Raw genomic sequence first — 19,162 nt, forward strand, 5'->3', positions numbered from 1 at the left:
GCATTAGAAAAAAATCTACATTTATCTGTTACGTGCATATTCTACACTTTATCACTGTGATTCTGAAACAATCTAGCCACTCTATAGGTTTATAAATAACTTTCTAAAAACTTTATTGCAATAATTTAAACATTTTAATAATTATTAAAAATTATATAAATAAAACCACTACAATGTATAAATAACTTGCTGTTAAAATATCTAAAAAGATATTCAGTGCATTAAGACTCATAAGAGTGATAAAAATGAAATATATGGACAAGTAATGATAAAAAAAAACTGTGATGCAAACGGCTTATTATTTCTTTCAATAATCATACATTACAAATTTTCAATTAACATCAATAACTGGGACTTTATACAGAATTATAACTTGAAAGGAGCATGAAGATAAGTTCACAATTTAAAGAACAGTTGTCTTTTTATTTCCATGAATAAAAAATATATAGAGAGAGGTTAAAAGAAAATCTAACTGCACATTCTGGATACCAAAAATAGTAATACAAAAATGTAAATAAACAAGAATAAGGATAAAAGTCATAACATTTGAAAATAAATAATAAAATATATGCATGACTTCACTGTAAATACCACAGAGTACTACACTCATACTAATTTCAAAAACATGAGCATCCAGTAACAATAAATAATAATTCTAAATGCAAGTGTATATGTGAATTTATGTAAATAAACAGCATATTTAAATAACTTGAATTATAATTAATTTATACATTCTATTCTAATATTAAATTTCATACATGATTATTTTTTAAAACATTAATATCAACTAAGGAAGGACAGATTAGAGAATTTTATATAGAATAAATTGGTAGAGAATTCTTAAAAAAATCTCATCTAACTCTGGCTAAAATATGTTACGCTGCTGTAGATTTCCTTTTAAATCTAAATACTGATATAGAACATGTCCTACAATGGTTTCAAAGTTAAAGATTTGACAGATTCTTCATATGTTGAAATAAAATGAGCTCTATCTGGATTGAGGGCATCAAGAAGGAACATATTCCAATATACTGAACCAAGGTAGCAATTATTTGAATGAGGTGATGAAAATTTGAGTTTTTCACCTCAATTATTCATTACAATCTTTTATATTCAAGGATAGTAAGAATTTTCAATACTGAGATGAAGTTAAATCCTATACATAGTACATTTTGTAGCATACAAATGGATCTGTATACATCTATCAGGAGATTACCAACGTTCAGAAATAAGGAAAGATAAAAAGCAATATGGCTCTACTACAAAAATACAGTATTTGTTTAAATACAATCATCAAGAATTCTATAATCAACATGTTCTGCAGCAGGACACTGGTGTACAGGACACCATTTACAATAAGAAATAAATAGAATTTAATAATGTATCATTCAATATTTGCAAGCTGAACAACTATTGAAGAATATGAATGCTTACATATTAACTGAAATATTTTAGCAAGAATACTACAAGACAGTATTGACATAGGAGCATCTTAAGATATAAATAAATTTATTTTTTCATCCTAAAACTTAAAACCAAATGTAATTTACCAAAAATTACAATTTTATGCGATGTTTAATTATAATCAGTATGAAGTGTAAATTGGAAGATACATTTAATGTATACATTTAAAATCTTGGGGTTTTGTTCTACAATTCTAAAAGAAATTTAAACATTAACCAATTTAAATGCAATTCATGGTGTCATCTGCGATTACTTTCTTATTGATATAAATTCACAAATGAAGGTCAAAGGTATTGGAACCTGAAAATTCAATTGTTGAACCCATGTATTTAACAGTAAATAATAAGCTTCTTTATTAGACTTGTTATTGCTGTCCCATTCAGTTTCTGAAATGAATATCTGCAGTTCTAATGATCATCCTTTTATTAAAAAAGGGTTGCCAGTTGTCAGTTAACATATCTCAATCTATTGTGTTGCTGGAAAGTGATGAACGGTTGCTTACATTTTTGTACGATCATGGTGTTCTTCCAAAATTTAAACAGTACTCTGATTTTGAAAATATTATGTGTTTAGAGCAGAAAAATGACATTTTTTGGTGCAACAAAAGGCTCCAAATAGTAAATGCACATAAGAGAAAAATTACAAAACAGGGTAACAAGTGAATAACACAATTTACATGTATTTAACAATTGGGTACATGGTTTAACAATTTTAATTTAACAAAGTAATAAATCTGTTGATTAGTTGCTGAACACAGACTTTTCAAAGTGATTGGGTAGTTATACAATGGTACCAAACAGCTGGACCCACAGGAAAACAACCTCCACTCGTTGTCTTCCAAATCATTGGATGATGACTTTTAAGGAAAGAATTTCCCAAATACTTGACTGCTGATACTAAATAGTAGATTATATTTGAAATGCAAGAAAACGGGGATAATATATATAAAAAATAAAAGTAATAGGAAGAGATTGCATAAACTGAATCCAATTACCAAATTTTCATTTTGCTACATTTTTAATACTAAACATTTAAATCTGTACAATTAAACAAAATTACTTTTTATAGCGACAAATTTTTGGTAAACCGATTATCAAAATATGCCATAAGAAACTTTTGATTTTAAAAATGCATTTTTTCATTTCTGTTTGTTTACTGTATTATGAACGTTTTACAATAATTTTATGAAATCAGGTCAGTATAGAAAACCAAAGAAAAAATGTTCTTCATATTTGTAAAAAACGTTTTGATTTTATGACAAATCTTTTATTAATTTGTTTTATGCAAAAGTATTTTTATTTTTAAGTTTCATGTAATCATTGAACATTTAATTTCCTCCTTTTTTTCTAAAGAGAATATAATTTCAATTATACTCTAAAAATTTTTTTTCTAAAAATGTGTTGTATTATTTTGAATGCTGAAATATGGCTTTTGACTAAACAGAATCTACGTTTCAAAGTTCATTTCTACTTAGCTTAAAATAAACATTATATTCTAATTATATTAATCATATTAATTATATTCTAATCAGTATATTCTAATTAATATATACCATCTAAAATTATTTTCTACTTGAAATTAAGGAGATTTCAATTTTTTAGTAACTATTATTTTAATGTCAAAAATTAAATTTTAAGCCTGCAAAAACCTAACCATTCATACTAAATTCTAAGTTTATCGAGCCGCTTAGATTTATTTCTTTAAAGTAATTTAGTTATTGATCTTTGTATGAACTTAATGCAAAAAAATTTGTTAAATGGTAAAAGAAAATTATAAAACTCCTACAGATCATATTGCACTATAAGGCTGTTTGAGTGAATTCCTATAATGATTACTGAAGAAATATATCTAACAAACCATTCAACTGAATTTAATTTATTGTCATGTGAGATGAATTTTTTTAGTAAATGAAAAAACCAACTCTGGCTACGATTTGAATTTGTACCCAGAAACTTTTTAAATTAAGACATAATTAAAAAAATAATTTGTCAAGAACAAAAAAAACCTGACAATATTTTAATTTTACTAACTAAGAATTACTATGAATAGGGATGTTAGAGATAAACACATATAAGATGTGATGGTATAAGTATCTATACAGCTACAGGTTCCAAATGGTGACATTTTGTTACCAATATAGTCTTGTTGCAAATCACTTGTCTAACAGTTGATTTTCAAAGTTGAAGGTTATGAGGTTCAAATCCTATTAAAAGTTAATTACTTTTATATGGATTTGAATACTAAACAGTGGATAGTGGTGTACTTTGGTGGTTCGGGTACAATTAACCACACGTCTCGAGTAAGGTCGGCCTGAGTACACAAGTCTACACCTCATTTACATGTCATACATATCATCCTCATCTCACTGTACATGGTGGGAGGGGGTTGCTTACTGTTCTATCGTTGAACAGACTGGATATAATAAGGTAAATAATAATAATGACATAAAAAAAAAATTCCCTTTTGGCACACTGGAAGGCAAAGGTAGATTTCACCAGTACTAAGTAGGAGATAAAAAAGATTTTCACCTTAAATAAAAAAACCTCAAATTTACTCAATATGACAATAGTTTCATGTGAAAAAAGTTTCATGTGAAAAAAGTTTCATGTGAAAAAAGTTTCACGTTTAGCATACAACAAGCCCCATCTTCTTATAATTCCAGCAACATTTTGGTCATCCCTTGCCGTAAGAGTGGTCATATCAAAAATTGTTTCAGACAAAAGTTTTAGGTAATGTTCAGAGGACTAACGACCACTTTAAACCGATTTGATGCTGTGCCTAATAAGGTAGGTATGATTTTTTTGTCTTCAAAATCCCGTGTTTTCCACCCCTGGGTCAATGGTTGGTGATATCAAAAAACTTTAGGTCCTTATTCAGAGAATAGTAGGGACTCTAAATGAATTCAATATTTCAGTTAAGAAGAAAGTTATAGCAATATTTCGTTTTTTTGAAAAAGCCTCCCCATTTCCACCCGCATGGTCTGATTTTGGCTGCTAACTCAACTGAGATTTTTGGACGACTTATTTTTAAGGCACAATTTGAAATTGATTGGCCCAAAATTTTGACAGTTATTCATGTCCACAAGAAAGTGAAATATATATATAAACCTTTGAGTTGACGGTGGTTTTGGAGTCTGGGGGATGTGAAACACGAAGATATGTCGAAACTTTAGAGAAGTCAAATCATGGTACCCATTCCAATGATCTAAATCTACCTAATAAATACATATAATCTTAAAAATTCTAATATGTTTACTTGAAAAATTATTTATTCTCATTTAATTAATTGTGTTAACTAATCAATTAAAAAATCAATGATATCAAATAATTAAAAACAAATAAGAAATCAAATTATGGAGGCCTACCTTGAGAAAGTTTGGTCAGCAAACTGTTTCACTCTAAACAGTTGTTTCTTCATTCTTAATGGGCAGAGAAGATATCAAACAAACATTGGTTGCTACAAATATGTCATTGCTACTGCACCTACAACACAAAAATTAAATAAAAATGTATTAGAAAACCTATTTAAAGAAAGAGAGAGTTGATAAAAAAACACATCTAAATAACCTTCCATAAAAAATATAAACTTAATATTTAGATAAAAATTATCAACATGTAAAAATATTATTTAAAAACTAAACATTATTATAAAACAACTGCTAACTGGTGATTTATTCATCATATATTAGTCACAGATTGAAGATAATTAATCACATATAACATAATAATAATTATTATTTCTGTTTTTAAACAATAAATTGTAGTACAAGATAAGATGGTAAGTCCTTCTCATCATAAGTTAGCTTATTAGGGAGGAATTCAAAGAATTAAAAAGAATTCAAACAGTAGTTAATAACAAAAAAAATAAATTGATTTAATTTCACACACACACACACGTAGTATATATTTTTTATACAGTTAATAACGATTTAAAATTTTAAATAAAATATAAATTATTAAATATAACACAATAAAGTAATCTTTCATCATTTTATAAGTCATCAGTTAATCAATAACTACACACAACCATTTTTTTTTTTTTTTGGCATCCAATTTGAGATGAACCAGATGACCGATTGCAGCTGTTCACGTATTTTTATAATTCTCTAATAATGCTTAATCTGAACCCGAAATCAGAATCTGAGTTTTTGTTAACTAGAATCAGACAATGAAATAGTTCATAAAAATAATAATTAATTGGAAAAATAGTGTAGTAGAAAAAAATCATTATAGCATTAATTGTTTACAATTTCAGTTTACAAGAAAACAAAAATTAAAAATTTTATTAAGATAAGACAAAACAATGTATCACATAAGATAGATAAAAAAATAATCTGGCAGAGTAGTGAGAAAATATAAATAGAAACTATAGTATAATAAAAATAAACAACAGTAAGAGACCAGTTATCAATGAAAACTGTAAGATTTTCCAAACGAACATTCTTATTATTATTATTATTACTACAGTTCTCTCAATTATTAATTAATTTGTAACAAAGTCATCTGTAACTTCTATGTATGCTAAGTTAATGTAATTCATTTATCTTGTGTTTTAGCAGTTTTAGGGCACACTTTATTTTTTTCAATTATTAAAAATTTTGTTTTTCTGTCATTTTGGGGTCTTACACTTGATTTAAAAAAATTGATATTTATATATTTTAGTAAACCTTACATTAGTGTGTTTAAACCAACTTGATAGCTTAACACTGTTATTGCACAATGATTACAAAATTTTAATTTTGGCTGCCAATTTGAGGAGAACCTGACGATGACCAATCGTGGCCATTTGTTTATTTTTGTAATCCTCTAACAATGTTTAATTCGAATCCAAAATCAAAATCCGACAAAAAATGTTCATACACATAGCCTGTATACTGAATCAATGATGAATTGTTTGTAAAAAAAAAGCCAAAAAAAGATTAATACAAAAGTTAATGAATAAATATACAAAAAAAAATAAAATAAAAATTAGAGCTGGAATCTCATACAAACATTTGAGTATGCTCTCATAATGTATAAATAAATAAGTAATACCAAGAGTAGATATAGAACAAAGATAACAAACTTCCATTGAATATTTATTTTTATTCCTTCAGTATAAAAGAAATAAAAATCATTTCTTAATAAGTGTGAAGCAACATAAACCAAAAATAGATTGTTCACTAATAACAATAATAATAAATAATCACTAAAATCTGAGGGAAGGTAATTCACATTAAATGTATGTAGACAATTTTTTTTCTCTCCTCAAAATTATAAAAAATACTTAGATTTATTTTGATAGATAACCTCTTTTAACAATCATAATAAAATGTTTAAAAACATATTTAAAATAAAAAAAAAACAGAAAAAATACAGATAAGAGAATTAAAATATAGTAACAGATACTCAAATCTATTAATAATAATAATAATAATAAATTTTTAATCAGTTCAGAGGTTGACATAATTATCATATAACTAATGACAAAAAAAAGAAGGAATTAAAGTCCTAAACAATTAAATGATATTACCAGGAAAAGTTAGATAAGCGTAAGATAAAACAAATAATTTGTCTTTCTGCCCCTCATTCATTCTCTCAGGAAACTATACTTGCTTAAACTTTGGCTCCTGTCAATATCTTATACAAAAAAAGGAATACTTTTTGAAATATATACTCGGTCCATGTACTACATAGACACACACGCATGACACAAACATTTGAACGAGAAAAATAAGTATCTATTTCATGTTGAAAGAATTCTTATTAATATAAAACATGGAATTTATAATTAGAAACTCTTAAAAATATCAATACTGATGTTGCACTTGTGAAAAAAATCATGAACAAAAACAAAGGAAGAAATAAAAAATATGGGAACTTACATCCAATTAGATGGATATCAGTATATCCATATCTGATGTCAGTACATCAGAGTTATTTGTATTTTGAAAAGAGCAAAGACATCCACAAAAACATATGAAATATACAGTACAATTATGCAAATAAAAGAAAAATTAACTGATTAAAAGTACTGTATTTTACAGATTTTTTTTTATAAAATAATTAATATTTTATATTTAAAAAGTAGCCTCAGACTACAAACAGTAGTGCAGAAGGACCCAATTTATTCAACGAGTGGAACATGAGATATAACTGCTTCATCCACAGAAAATAAATATTCATATTTTAGTTTAAATCAATAAATTCAGGTCAAATTTGATTCACCTCAGAACTTGACCAAAATATCAATGAAGAAATGCTAAGTAGATAATCTCATGATTAAGGATACACCAAATAGTAATTACCATGTAAATGCCCACAAAATTGGATGGATAGACCCACACTGATTTTACAACAAAAAAAGATTAGGAGGCTGAAGGTTTTACATTTTGAATATCAATTAAGAGGATATGGATGAAAGAATATTAATTGTTTCTAAGGAAATACTGAAGCAAGAAAATTTTGTAGCAGAATTCTGGAAAGAAAAATTGATGGGATAATACTGAGGGAGCCTGTCTAATTAATTACATATTAGGAACTACAGGTGGGCAGGAATTAACTCCCTATTTAAAATTGTTTATAACTATTTTAATACTCAACCAATTTTCATGAAACAAAAAGCATTTTGTTTCATGATTCTTACAATGGTAGAATTTATTAAGACCATAAGAACTTGCCACTTGAAACTAATGGACACAGGTTTTTATCAGATATTAGGAGACACGGTCAACCCTCAACATCCAGGACGCAAGAAAATGTGCAAGTGTGGTTCAGGAAATGTTCACTTGAAGTCCTCAGAAATCACAAAGACAGGCATCTTGCAAAAGTGGTTTAAGCCGACACACAATCCAAACTATTCTGAAGAAAGAGTTGCATTTTCACTACATTACTGCCAAGAATTATCACCAGAAGCCTGTGATCATTGGTAGGAATATGGGGAGATGATGCTTGCTTGGTATGAAGACTGATCCAATATTTTTGGTAATATCCAGTGGTGAGATGAAGCTGTGTTTCATTTTGGGGGTTTTTTAACTGGCACAATTATTAGTGGGCAACAGAGGACCTGAGCATATATGAGGGTGGAGAATTGGAGGAGTGAATTTGCCAAGTTCTTGGAAACGTAACGCTGGATAATCTGCAGAAGTCTGTCATAAATATTTATTACAAAAATTTTAATGTAAATAAAACTTCATACCTTAGCCTACTTCACTACATAATCACTGTTGACACTGCAAAATTCGTAAGTTATCAGCCAAAAACTTCTTGAACAGATGTAAGTTACTCAGACCTAAGCCCAGACTGTATAGTGAATGTCCCATCCAAACTTTCCCTGGCAAATAACATGTCACAGTTGTCTTGTCACCGATTTTGGATAGGGCAGTATACTTTTTGAGATACTTCAAAAATAGTCTAGTAAAGTAACTGTTATTCCTTAAAAGATTAAGTTGATCAGAAATAATCAAACCGATCTTAAAAGCTGCAGTCATCAACTTCCACCTGGTGCAGAGATTTTTCCTAATACTTTCGTGATTTATTCCGTCGGCGACTGGAATAATCCGGAATGCGATTAAGATAAAGTATTCATTTTTCATTTTCGGTAACCACTGAACAGGGGAATTCATCATATTTTTCTCTCTATAAGTGATAAAAATTCCAACACTGACACCATTCGCATTTATTTTTGATCTTACATATATACAAGATTACCGAAGTAAACAATCTTGTGGTCTAAATCTGGAGGACAACTTTAATAAGAATTGGTTCAGAAACATCGGTCTAAAAAATCGTGGATTATAACTAGACCGTTTTTGATTTCACAAATATGCTGCTTCCTCAAGTCAATAGAGGTCAAAAATTGTAATTTGATTGTAAATGACCGATTGTAAATGACAGAAAAATATCTTGACAAACCGATAAACTCTGAGTCACACTGGTGCGCCAACGTTCATAAAAGTAATTACGGAACGAGTCTCACTTTTAAAACAATCAATCCTCGGAAATGCACTTTAAACTTTCAACTAATTAATATTTAATAATAAAAAAAAAAATTTATAATTTTGAAACTAAAAATTTTATATACAACAAAATCAATAGAATAAAACAAACAAGGGAAGATCATCAACATATAAAAAAATAATTTATTTACAATATATATATATACACAATCCTCAGGTGGGTGGAACATTTAAGATCAACTGGAAACATGAATAAGAAGCATAAAGGCCCGAGATGCAGTGTAGCGAGACCGGAAAACATAACAAGGTGTCATAACTGTGCAACAATTAAAAGTGACATATTTTGCTGCATCCTAGGACTTTGCTTACAGAATGCAAGCGATTTTGGGACCGTAAATAAGCAAAACCTACGTTACTGAGCTACTGAACATCCACAACATCATTCATCAGCGTCCTCTGTACTCTCGAGTGACAAGTCTGTTCGTTCTTTTGGTATTATCGGACCGTATTATTTGAGGAAAATGGCGTTAATTTCACTGTTAATTTGGCTCTATACATTCACATCTTCAGGCCAGAACTGCTAAGACGCTTTAAATCGCTTTAAAAGACGTTTGGTTCCACCATGATGGTGATACAGCACACACCGCTAATGACTTAATGGCAGTTCTTCGACGCATGTTTCCTGGACACATCTCACGTTTTGGCATGTTCCGTGACCTACAAGATCCCCCGACTTAGTGTTATTATTTTCTGTGGGGGTACCTCTAAAGCCGTGTCTAAAACCACAAACCCCGCAATTTGGACGAGTTAAAAAATGCAAAAATTCAAGAAATTGCTACCATTTCTCCAGAAGTGTTGGCCCGTGTGATGAAGGATTTTGAGAGCTGCATTCAAATTGATGGACGTTACCTCGGGAACATCATTTTTCATAAATAAAGTAAACATAATTATATTGGCATAGCATGTTTTGAGCTTTGATTTCGTGCCAATAAACATAATGCAATTTTAAGATTAACCGAGTATTGCTTATTTAAAAATCGTCCTTCTCCAGTGTGTCCCTGTATTATTTTTTTGCAATTATGTTAATCGTCACTATAATTATACAAACTAAATGAATTCTTTCATTTCTACAACCGTAAAATAAAGCAACGAACATCTCGTGTGCACAGTCTAGTCATTTAAATATTTTAAACATTTCACTGTATCATCATAAATGAAGCATCACACAACACACACACAAAATCATCACCACTCAACACTCACGCACGACGGCACAATAGCCGACAAAATTGCAGCATAAATTACAGTCAATCAAGTTATTACAAAATAACTATGCTATCAGCACTCCAATTATTTAATGGAGATAAATCATTGGGAGGACAAATATCATGGCCCAAAAGTCCACGATAGCATTGTTAAATAAATGTTCCAAGTTCGGAATGAATTAATTAAATGAACACTCAATAATAATAAATTTAAAAGTGAAATGTAATAAAACAATCATAACAGATTAATATTATTACCTTCGATAAGGTCATAGTTATTTTAAATAATCACAAATTACGTGTTTTACTTTTAACAACCTTTTTAATGATTAATAATTTATTTTTAAAATAACTACACATTCTTAACGTATAACAATCAATATTTCATAAACAAACGTATCAACACTCCCAAAGCTTTTCATTAAAAACAAATCATAATAATATTATTCTATAATTACATGACGAATAATTAAAATTTTATTTTATTTACATATTTATAATGCAGTAATAACCGATTAATGTAAATAAAATTCTTTAACAACAGTGAAAATCAATTTTTTGTAATAGACATTTTATTTTCCGGTTCATAACTAAAGTATCCTAATTCGTTTTACAGCAACTTCGTAGCTGAACGACTCTCTTTAAAATAAAATTATCAGCAGTTGTATTATTTTGTTTCCCAATTATTTATTAATGTAAAAAAATATATTTTATCAAAAATTCAACCAAATTGACTATACTCGTACTTCTAAGAAGAAATGTCCTATTAGAAATTTAACAATTATTCATTTATTCGTAGAACTTATTAAATTTAAAATTTCTAAATAATAATTAGTTCAATTTGGAATTATTTACTCTTTATGAAATGGACTGAAAGATAATTTTTAAAACTAATTTCGGTCGTTAAATGCGCAACAGAAACAAATTGGGGGTCGCGAAATTATCCTACAACGTTTTTCAAGTGATAAAAGACGATTATTGTAGAGGTTTTAGCGCAACCATAAACAAAAAACCGTTTTCACAGAGGCAAGACGTGGCGATAGGGATTAATATTTTCATTGTTTATGTGACTAAATTTCAATATTCACTTTGACGAGCAAGCCATAACGTCTCTAAATATTCAGTAAGAATTGTAGTTGTAACGTTTTATATAGACATTTCGATGGGCCGGTCGTGAATCTCAACCGGTAACTTAGCAGCTGCAATAACCATTTCAGTAAATGGATTCAGTACCCATCTCTTCGAGGAATCAAAATTTATCTTCGAGAAAATGCTTCGCCAACTGGATTTTTAGCACAGGCAAATGCATCTTCATGCTGTCCAAGCTGTGGTGAATAATAGTGCCTTCTTTCATCCAAACTTTTCTCAATATAATCCGAAGTGAGTGGAAAATATCAACATTTTTGCTTTGAAAGCTAATAATCCAGATATCAAGCTTCTTAATGAAAGCATGAACTTGGTGTCATTAATAAAATGTTTCTATCACGTCCTTGTAAATTCACATCAAACAGCCTCCTGTGCAATGGTCGAATTTTAATAAAATTAACCATTTTTACAGCTTTACAAATAATTTGAGATTTTCCGGCATATGTTTTGTGGCAAAAGCATGTCGGTGAAGGAAGCAGTGGGTCCATTCCGCCCTGGATATAAGACAATCAGGCTTTCATTGGAGAGGACTTAAAAGCAAACAATGCACTGTCGCTTCCCATCCGAAGAGGTAAAACCATACTTTAAGTAACTGTCATTGTATAATCTTGTTTTTTTACCAATCGATTCACTAATGTAGATGGCTCACTTCGTTTCTCACAAATTTATCCATTTTGCATAAGAATCAAAATTGAAATAAAGAAACAATTACACAGTTTGACCGCAGACTAAAATACTCGCATCTAAATTATTATTATTATTTTCAATGATACCACGTTTTTAAAAACTTAAATAAAGGCATCAGATGCACACTACGCATTCAAAACAAAACTGACATTATGGAACGGAACGCAAAGGTAGCTAAAGATTTATGTATCTCTCTACAAAATAGAGATACCGCCACTAAAGGTGGTTCGTCTAACACTGCGAGAGGCCTCTTCCTTACGCCTTGCAGCGTAGGATCCTCACTGCAGACGTCTCCGAGACTCAGCAGCGCTCTCAAATAGTCTGCGCGCCTGTGCTACACCCACTTCCGATACGGTTTTTATGCCTGCATCGTAGGGAAGTGTGGTATTTCTAACGAACCACGGTGGCCTAAAAATTGTCCACAACGCGGTTTTTGGATGGCCTCCAGCTTTTTCTGGAGCGAGGAGCATAACAATGTTCCCCATGCCTGGTGGGCGTAAATCAGAATTGGTACGATGTAAAGCCGATATATGAGTATTTTAGTCTCCAATGGAGGTGGCTTGTGCATTTAAGTACTGGGTATATAGGGAGGCTCTAGCGGCCTTTGCCCTCTGGGTCACATGCTGTACATGCTCTCCTTTTTCTTTATTTTTCCTGTTTAGCCTCCGGTAACTACCGTTTAGATAATTCTTCAGAGGATGAATGAGGATGATATGTATGAGTGTAAATGAAGTGTAGTCTTGTACATTCTCAGTTCGACTATTCCTGAGATGTGTGGTTAATTGAAACCCAACCACCAAAGAACACCGGTATCCACGATTTAGTATTCATATCCGTGTAAAAATAACTGGCTTTACTAGGACTTGAACGCTGTAACTCTCGACTTCCAAATCAGCTGATTTGGGAAGACGCGTTAACCACTAGACCAACCCGGTGGGTTTGTACATGCTCTCCTAAGGTAAGCATTTTAAACCACAACTACTCCTAGATAACTGAATTTCGTCCCAAAGGGAATTTTCTCCCCTCAGTTTTCAAACTGTCTGACCGAAGCGCGTCGCTTGTATGTGACTAGCACGGCCACGGACCTTTCTCCGATGACTCTGTAGTACAGGCAATTTGTCATCAAAATAGGGCGTATTTGAAAATCTTTACCTACCGATTGATCTGTTGTCCATGCGTTTTTCTCTGAATCTTGCATTTTAGAGAAAAGTTTTTCAAACAAAAAATGTAGAGGACATTCTCCTCTACAATTAATGTCTGTGAAGTTATGCAGTATAATTTGAAATTGAAATACTAGGTGGCGCTGAAATTGTAAAGTTGTTTTCGGTTTTTTCACCGGAAAAAATTGTTTTTCGTCTGTATTGGATTTGGAAAAGTTGTTGAAAGTTGAAAACAGACATCTTTTATTCAAACAATTTTCTTGTACGATTTAGCATTCCAGAGTTAAAGCAGTGCAATGGCAACGCAGCGGTCCTATTGTTACTGTAGCCGGGGAGATCGGCATTGTTCAGCGACTAGACCGGTTTCGAACACGTGCCCATTTACAACATTTTCTCACTTTCACAAGCTACAGCTCCAAAGTCGTACAAGAAAACTGTTTAAATAAAAGTTGTCTGTTTTTTTGAGATTAACAACTTTTCCAAATGCAATACAGACGAAAAACAATTTTTTCCGGTGAAAAAACCGAAAAAACACAGTTTTTTTACAATTTCAGCGCCACCTAGTATTTCAATTTCAAATTAAACGGCATAACTCCAAAGACATTAATTGTAGAGGAGAATGTCCTCTACATTTTTTGTTTGAAAAACTTTTCTCTAAAATGCATAGATTCAGAGAAAAACGCATGGACAAAAGATCAATAGGTAGGTAAGGATTTTCAAATAAAAATACAAATCGACTGTACTACTGATTCTCCATATAACGAGCCACTGACGTTCTGCAATCCCTTACGTCTCTTTTATAGTGCTGAGAGCACGACGTGTTGAAACGTATCATATGTATGCTCAAACATGATGCTATCACAGCGAATATTATGCAACCAGACAAATTACAAGGAGCACGCACACAAAGTTGGAACCTGTAAATTGCTCATGTTTGTACACTTCATAAATGCATTTCATACCCGTTAGATTGGGTTGTGGTTGGGGGGTCGCAAAATATTCAATATATATATAATTTCTTTTTTTTACTTTTTGAGGGTCGTGTAAGCGAAAAAGGTTGAAAATCACTGGTGTAGAGTGCAATCTATTATTTCACTTATGTTTGGAACTAATGCAGAACGTTCCAGTGTACGGTGGGTTAGTAAAACCGCTACTAATGGACGATACACTTCGGTACATATCGTCGTCTGTCTCCGGATACAAAGAAGGGTAAGAAGTGTCAATAAAAATAAAGATAATATTATAAATTAAGAATCTGATATTAAATAATATAGAAATGTGTTGTGCTAATCACATTCAATGAACTCAAGGACACAGCCAACCAATAACAAGTAGAGCATGTTGTTTATATCAGTTACAACCATAACGTGAAATATACTTTAGCGCATTTGATCCGGTACTATTATTAATACATACTGTAGAAAGCTCTAAAATAATTTTTTTTTTTTTATTTGAATACAGATGATATAGAAAAGATCATTTATACTCTTAGTAGGGTCTAATTGGAACAAGATAAGCAGAAATACCGCTACAAGTTTTAATAATTAAAATCAAATGTAATGCCTACAACATTATTGTAAATAAAAAAATCTATATATACACGCATCTAATGATCCTTTAAATAAAGATATGAAAATTTAATTAAGTCATAAAAGATATATCTATATATATAAAAATGTTAAGTTCGTTTGTGTACGCTTCAAAAACTCTAAATGTTCTGCACCGATTGAGCTCAAATTTTATCACGATATATAACCCGCATCAAAGATTGTTTACATCTATTTTTAATAAATCTATCTATCTATTTTTAATTTGTACAGTTTTTTAATAAATAAGAGACTAATAAATAAGATGGAAATGTAAACAAAGGAAAACCAATCAGATCAATGCAAGATGGCCGCTGTCAAACACAACGACCAATCACAAAGAGCCCGTATGGGCGTTGCCAATGTAAACAAAATCACAACCTAATTACGTAACAAATTTCTTTGAATTATATTTAACAGCTAAAACATCTGTATTTTATTTTAAAAAAACACCAAAACAAAAAGAAAAGCCACCAAGAAGGATGACTTACAGTAAATAAATTAAATCACCCAACTTTCTTATAGCCCAGATAGATTTAAGACTATGCAAACAAAAAAAATCGAAATAACCAAATACACAGAAAATAATATCCCTACATAATGACCAAAAAATCCTTTGTTAGGTTAAATATTCACTTTTGTCTGAATTTACAGAAGGCATATACAACGAAGCATTGATAAATATTGAAGACAAGTGCTTAGCTAATGCAAATAAAGTTCTTAGTCAATTAGGAATGCCAGCACCCACCCGAGCTGCGATTGCTTCATTTGATATGGATTTACGCCGTGAACAGAGTTACAACATTGGTGATCTTCAGTCATATGTCCAATCAAACATTCCCAAACTAACACGTGAACAGAAAGGCATTTATGATCGCTTTATGCAAATGATAAATGACGGAGTTGGGGGGACCTTCTTCTTGGATGCGCCAGGAGGAACTGGGAAAACATTCTTCATTAGATTGATTCTAGTAACGGTTCGATCAAAAAATGACATAGCTAGCTCTTGCTTCGTCTGGAATAGCTGCGACATTGTTACCAGGTGGAAGGACTGCGCATTCAGCTCTGAAGTTGCCATTAAACATGCAAATCATCGAGATTCCCACGTGCAATATTTCCAAAGCATCCTGTATAGGAAAAATATTACAAAACTGTAAACTCATTGTTTGGGATGAATGCACGATGGCACATAAAAAATCACTTAAAGCTCTTGATCGATCGTTACGAGATTTGCGTGGAAAGGTTCAACCGTTCGGGAATGCTTTGATATTGCTCGCAGGAGATTTTAGGCAAACATTGCCTGTAATTTCTCGATCAACACCAGCAGACGAAATAAATGCTTACCTGAAATATTCAACACTGTGGCGACACGTACGTATATTGCAGTTGACTACGAATATGCGTGTCCAGTTGCAGAATGATCCATCAGCTGAGGTATTCTCACGACAGTTACTGGACATTGGAAACGGACAGCTGCCAGTGGATGAGATGTCTAGACGAATATCATTTCCTGATAATTTTTGTAATTTAGTAACATCGAAAGAAGAACTGATCGAAAAACTATTCCTGGCATTCAAATTAATCATAGAAATAACGATTGGCTCAGTGAACGAGCTATCCTTGCCGCAAAGAATAAAGATGTCTATTAACTTAATAATGTTATTCAATCCAGCATTCAAAGTGATGAAATGACATATAAGTCGATAGACACCGTTGTGGAAGCAGATGAAGTAGTTAATTATCCAACGGAATTTTTAAACTCACTTGATCTGCCAGGGATGCCACCACACATATTAAAATTGAAAATAGGTGTGCCAATTATCCTGTTGCGGAATATTAGTCAGCCAAAACTCTGCAACGGCACGCGACTTGCAGTTAAGAAATTGATGAATAACGTAGTGGAAGCAACGATTTTAACGGGGCCTTTCAAAGGTGAAGATGTCCTCATTCCTCGAATATCCATGATCCCGACCGATACATCATTTCAATTTAAAAGATTGCAATTCCCAATTTGATTGGCATTTGCAATCACAATCAATAAAGCTCAAGGTCAATCTCTAGAATTGTGTGGTTTAGATTTAGATGCGGATTGCTTTCTCACATGGACAACTGTATGTGCGTGTTCCTGAGTCGGCAAACCAGATAGCCTTTATATCTACGCAGACAGTGGAAAAACAAAAAAAATATTGTATATCCACAAGTATTGCAAAATTAAACTTCTATGAAACGTATGCTTTGTTTTGTTTCTCATTTCTCATCCATGCAACCACAATGTGCCACAGCGAAGTGTAGCGGGTACAGCTAGTTTATAATATAAATTAATGTTTAACTTACTGATACGTATAGGTAACCGGAAGTCTGGATTAACAATAAAATGGAAAACATTGTTACAAACTCCTATAAGCCCATAAATAAAGATAAAATTAGTTTATGATATATTGGAGTTACTTGTACCTGAAAAATGTTGTAAACCCAATTATAAATACAGTATAAGGTATTAATCGGCTCTAATGGTTACGACATCTTCATTATATACCTAATGAGGGTAAGACCTATGTCCATAAAACAAAAAGGGGTAAAATAAAAAGATGCATGAAAAATTTATTCCTTGGAGCAGCTACATAACAGCTTCATCTGGAGGAAATTTCACTGTCCAAGAAAATTTAGAAATTCCACGAACGAGGTCCTACATTCTTTGTTTATGTTTTAAGAAAAAATGATTTCATATCAATTTGAAAGACCTATATTTAAAAAAAAAAATACAAATTTAGTGTATTAACCTATTTAACATGAAAAAAAAATTATTTAATGAAATTTTATATTAACGTTCATACGTAAATTACTTCGAAAATTCAAAATAGGTAAGTCGATTGTCATTGGCTGAATAAAAAAAAAAAAGAATTTGTAATTTTAATAAGTAATATTGTGATGAAATTGAAAATTCTTTTAAATTAAATGCAGTAAAGAGTAAAGCAATGTAATGAGGAACAAGTAGAAACCTGCTGAAAATACTGCGAAAAGAAAAAAAAGGTATTGTGAAATAAGTGTAAACAGAAGTAGGTTTATGGTATCTACATTATGAATATTTTTATTCTGTGTAATCTGTTTTGTTTACATTTTAGCAAAGAAAAAGCAGATGATAAAAAAGTTACGTAAAATTTATTCCTCAAAACGAAAACAAAAATGACTCATTATTTACTTTTTAATCTCTTATTTTCACTGCATATTTATTACATTACTACATTATAAATATATTTATAATAGCTATGCTCTCATCAGCCGAAGGATGATAAGAAATTAGTAAATATTTGTTTGTCTTGTATTAACCTATACTCTATTTACTACTTCAAACAAAAATATCCTCCTGTAGTAGTACCTAGTTATCCAAACTATTTTGCATATTTTTTTTTTGTAATTCATCAATGATCACAAATAAATTATTATTAGAAAATAAATGTTATTAAAGATATCGCTTTAAAGTTATAGAAGTTACACATTTCTTCATATAATGTTATGTTAGTGTAATATCTAATAAAACCTACGGTAGATATTATTACTGTTATAATGTCTTTTTCTGACTAACAATAATTGAAAGTTGGAGTACGTCATCCAGTTTGGTATACGAGGTCTTCTCAGAAAATAACCCAACTTCATTTTTTTAATCTTTATTATTAATTTTACAGATAACTGGTCCTTATCCTCTTCAAAGTACTCCCCTATTCACACACTTTTCCCAACGGTGTTTCCACTTCGCGAAGCAGTTCATAACTTCATTTGAAATAGTCTTTAAGGTCCGTGATGAATTTGCTTTAATATAATCAATAGTTTTAAAACGGGATCCTTTTATCACGGATTTTAATTTCAGAAATAAGAAAAAAATCGCAAGGAAATACGAGTCTGACGAGTAGGGAGGCTGAG

At 31.0% G+C, this 19,162-nt stretch overlaps 1 protein-coding gene across 3 annotated transcripts in view; it reads right to left on the reverse strand.

Moving 5' to 3' along the window:
* LOC142329989 (rho GTPase-activating protein 44-like) overlaps positions 1-19,162 on the reverse strand; it is a 90,579-nt gene that overhangs the window by 60,645 nt on the left and 10,772 nt on the right. For all 3 annotated transcript variants that reach the window (XM_075374986.1, XM_075374985.1, XM_075374987.1), the window contains exon 2: positions 4,829-4,946. In XM_075374986.1, the coding sequence (XP_075231101.1) occupies positions 4,829-4,881 (53 nt within the window). In that variant the 5' untranslated portion in view covers positions 4,882-4,946. The remainder of the gene's footprint in view (positions 1-4,828; positions 4,947-19,162) is intronic.

This window comes from Lycorma delicatula, chromosome 9 (assembly GCF_047948215.1).
Source record: "Lycorma delicatula isolate Av1 chromosome 9, ASM4794821v1, whole genome shotgun sequence".
Classification (NCBI taxonomy): domain Eukaryota; kingdom Metazoa; phylum Arthropoda; class Insecta; order Hemiptera; family Fulgoridae; genus Lycorma; species Lycorma delicatula.